At 39.6% G+C, this 2783-nt stretch overlaps 1 protein-coding gene across 1 annotated transcript in view; it reads left to right on the forward strand.

Moving 5' to 3' along the window:
- DEK (DEK proto-oncogene) overlaps positions 1-2783 on the forward strand; it is a gene marked incomplete at its 5' end in the record, with an annotated part of 42238 nt that overhangs the window by 2640 nt on the left and 36815 nt on the right. The window contains 2 exons of the mRNA XM_004712506.2: positions 2282-2380; positions 2623-2732. Coding sequence (XP_004712563.2) covers positions 2282-2380; positions 2623-2732 — 209 coding nt within the window. The remainder of the gene's footprint in view (positions 1-2281; positions 2381-2622; positions 2733-2783) is intronic.

Consider the following 2783-nt stretch of genomic DNA (forward strand, 5'->3'; position numbering starts at 1 on the left):
AGTGATCGTGTCGGGAAGGTGAGCATCACAGAATGCCAGATTATTAGAGCACTTGAGTGGAGACCCAATGTCCATCTGTAACCTCAATTCTTAACATATAGATATGAGTACATAGTTCTATTCCCCTCTTGTTTTATGTTTACATATGTACATACCTTTATTTAGACCTCTATAAATGTCCTTTGTCTCCTGGTTCTTTCCTCTACTGGCACTTTTATAAATGAAGGTATATTATCATTTTTTTTACAGGGAGCCTGGTGGAGTAGTGGATTACATGTTGGACTGCTAACCTCAAGATTAGTGGTTTGAAACCATCAGCCCCTCTAACGCAGAAAAATGAGGCTTTCTGCTCCCATAGAGATTTACAGTGGAGGAGTCCACATAGGCATTTCTATTCTGTCTTGGGTTGCTTTTTATTAGCATCGACTCAGAGGCAGTGCATTTTGGGGCTATATTCTACATGGGAGTTTATCTGTTTTCCCTGAGTAGGCCTGCTTTTTTTCAAGAGATACTCAAATGTCTAAATGTCAGTTTACCTTCCCTTCATGTTTAGTGCAGCTTTGCATAAAACAATCATTTAGGTGAATGAATGGAAGAACATCCATCAATCAATAGGCAACCACCATGCATTTTTACTTAAAGTAAAAATTGCCCTTTCAGGCAATTTCTAACAGTGTTTTAGGCTGCAGTCACGTGGTTACACAGTTCGGAAATCTCAGTTGAACAGTGGGACATAGAAGACACAAGCTTCCTGCACATGATGTGTGTCTCAAGTCTCGGCACAGCAATCATGCTTCCAGGAGTGTGACGTTGCAGTGCATATGTGACCAATAATACAAAATCATGAATTCTTATGTTACTCGCTTATCTATCTTTTGTACCACCTGACAAAGTGTGCTCTGATTCCTAAGCAGCAGCATCTAATCTCATACATTGCCATCTTTTCAGTGCTGTTAGTATTCTCTTCCCCGGTCTTTCAAAAATATTACTGTGAAGTACATCTTGACATTGAAATGCGACAGAACTAGGGATGGAAGCAGCCGGAGCCAAAGCTGAAATATTGATTCAGAACGAAACAAAAGGGTCATTAAACAACCCCAACCCACTGCTGTTATAGTCACTTCCGACTCAGGGCTCCTTAGGGTTTGGGAAACGAAATGTGTATGGGAGCAGATAGATGAAAAGGGGATGCATGCCACTGCTTGCTGTGTAGGCATGTTGTGCATCACAACCTTGACAAACTTCAGAAACAAATTCTCCAAGGTTTAAAGGATAAGCTGCTGCAAGCTGCAAGGCTAAAGACAATGTTGAGCGGGACCAATATCTAATCTGGAGAAATTGCTACTGTGGATTGAGGAACAAACACAAACGTGTGATCCTGTCGGCGCACCTGTGATCACTGTTGAGACTCGAAGCTTGTTTGGGCTGGTTAAACAACAAATCTGATGTTATAAGAGCCCCCAAGAAAATGATCTTTTAAAACGAAAGAATCCAGACTAGTAAGCCACAGTGGTATTGGCACAGCACCTAGTCTCTAAACATGTCCTGCTCTCCAGAATGTATCCTGGATGCTAAAGTGACCTGTGTTCTCACTGATTTGTGGCCTTCCTGGTGAACCGCATTGGTTCATGATTCACAAAATCATGCCCTCCCAAGTAGAAAGTTAGGGAATTTGCTCTGCCTCTTGCTCCTTGTTTTTGTCTTTGTTTATCAGGTTACTAAGTTATTCTCTACAATCTTTTGAAGCACGTATATTCTTATGCTAAACTTGGTTGTTTTTGTTTCCCATGAGTCACAAGTTACAGATTCATAAAGTCTAAATGAATAGGCTTAAGTGAAGGCCTTGATAGGTTGTGTGTGTTTTTAAAACATTTTATTGAGGGCTCTTACAGCTCTTGTAACAATCCATACTTAGTTGTATCCAGCACATTTGTACATGTGTTACCATCATTATTTTCTAGATACTTGTTTTCTATTGAGCCCTTGGTGTCAGCTCCTCCCCGTAGTTTTTTTTACACATCAAGTAGTTGGAGAAAAGTTTGCTTTTTCTTCTGGTTTGTTTTTCTAAACTGGGAGGTTGCCAGTGAAGTAACACATTCCCTAAAAAGCTCTGGTGAGGAGGTTCATTTATCAAGTGTTTTTATCCTTTGCTTTTTAAAATCACCCTGGAGAAGAATTGGATAATTGGGCTTCTGGGTTCTTGTTCTACATGTTTATGCAATCAAGGCAATGTATTCTTTTCCGCGGTCTCTAATTTAAGATCTACTCGCTTCATTTCTAGAAAAAAGCCTCATTGTGGAAGGCAAGAGGGAAAAGAGGAAAGTCGAGAGATTGACAATGCAAGTGTCCTCGCAGAGAGAGCCGTTTACAATTGCACAAGGTCAGCCGGCCGTTTGTTTTTGTGGCGAGGATGCCTCAATATACAAAATATTATTGGTGCTTAATTTTTAGTGTTTTAGTAAGTGGTAAGCTTTTGATACTGTTTTCTTTAATCTGCCCTGTTGGGGTGACTGTAAATTCTATTGAAAAATCGCATTGAAATAAGCGTGGTACAGTTATTACCAAACATTGGGCATTTAATTACTAGGAGTTTTTGTTTGTTTGTTTGTTTGTTTCCCATAGGCAAGGGACAGAAACTTTGTGAAATTGAAAGGATACATTTCTTTTTGAGTAAGAAGAAAACGGATGAACTTAGAAACCTACACAAACTGCTTTACAACAGACCAGGCACAGTAAGACTTCTAAAATGCCTTTAAGTTAGTAGCTTAAGTATTAAAATAACT

Source organism: Echinops telfairi, unplaced genomic scaffold, assembly GCF_000313985.2.
Source record: "Echinops telfairi isolate 266 unplaced genomic scaffold, ASM31398v2 ScPeMD7_5868;HRSCAF=6743_0, whole genome shotgun sequence".
Classification (NCBI taxonomy): Eukaryota; Metazoa; Chordata; class Mammalia; order Afrosoricida; family Tenrecidae; genus Echinops; species Echinops telfairi.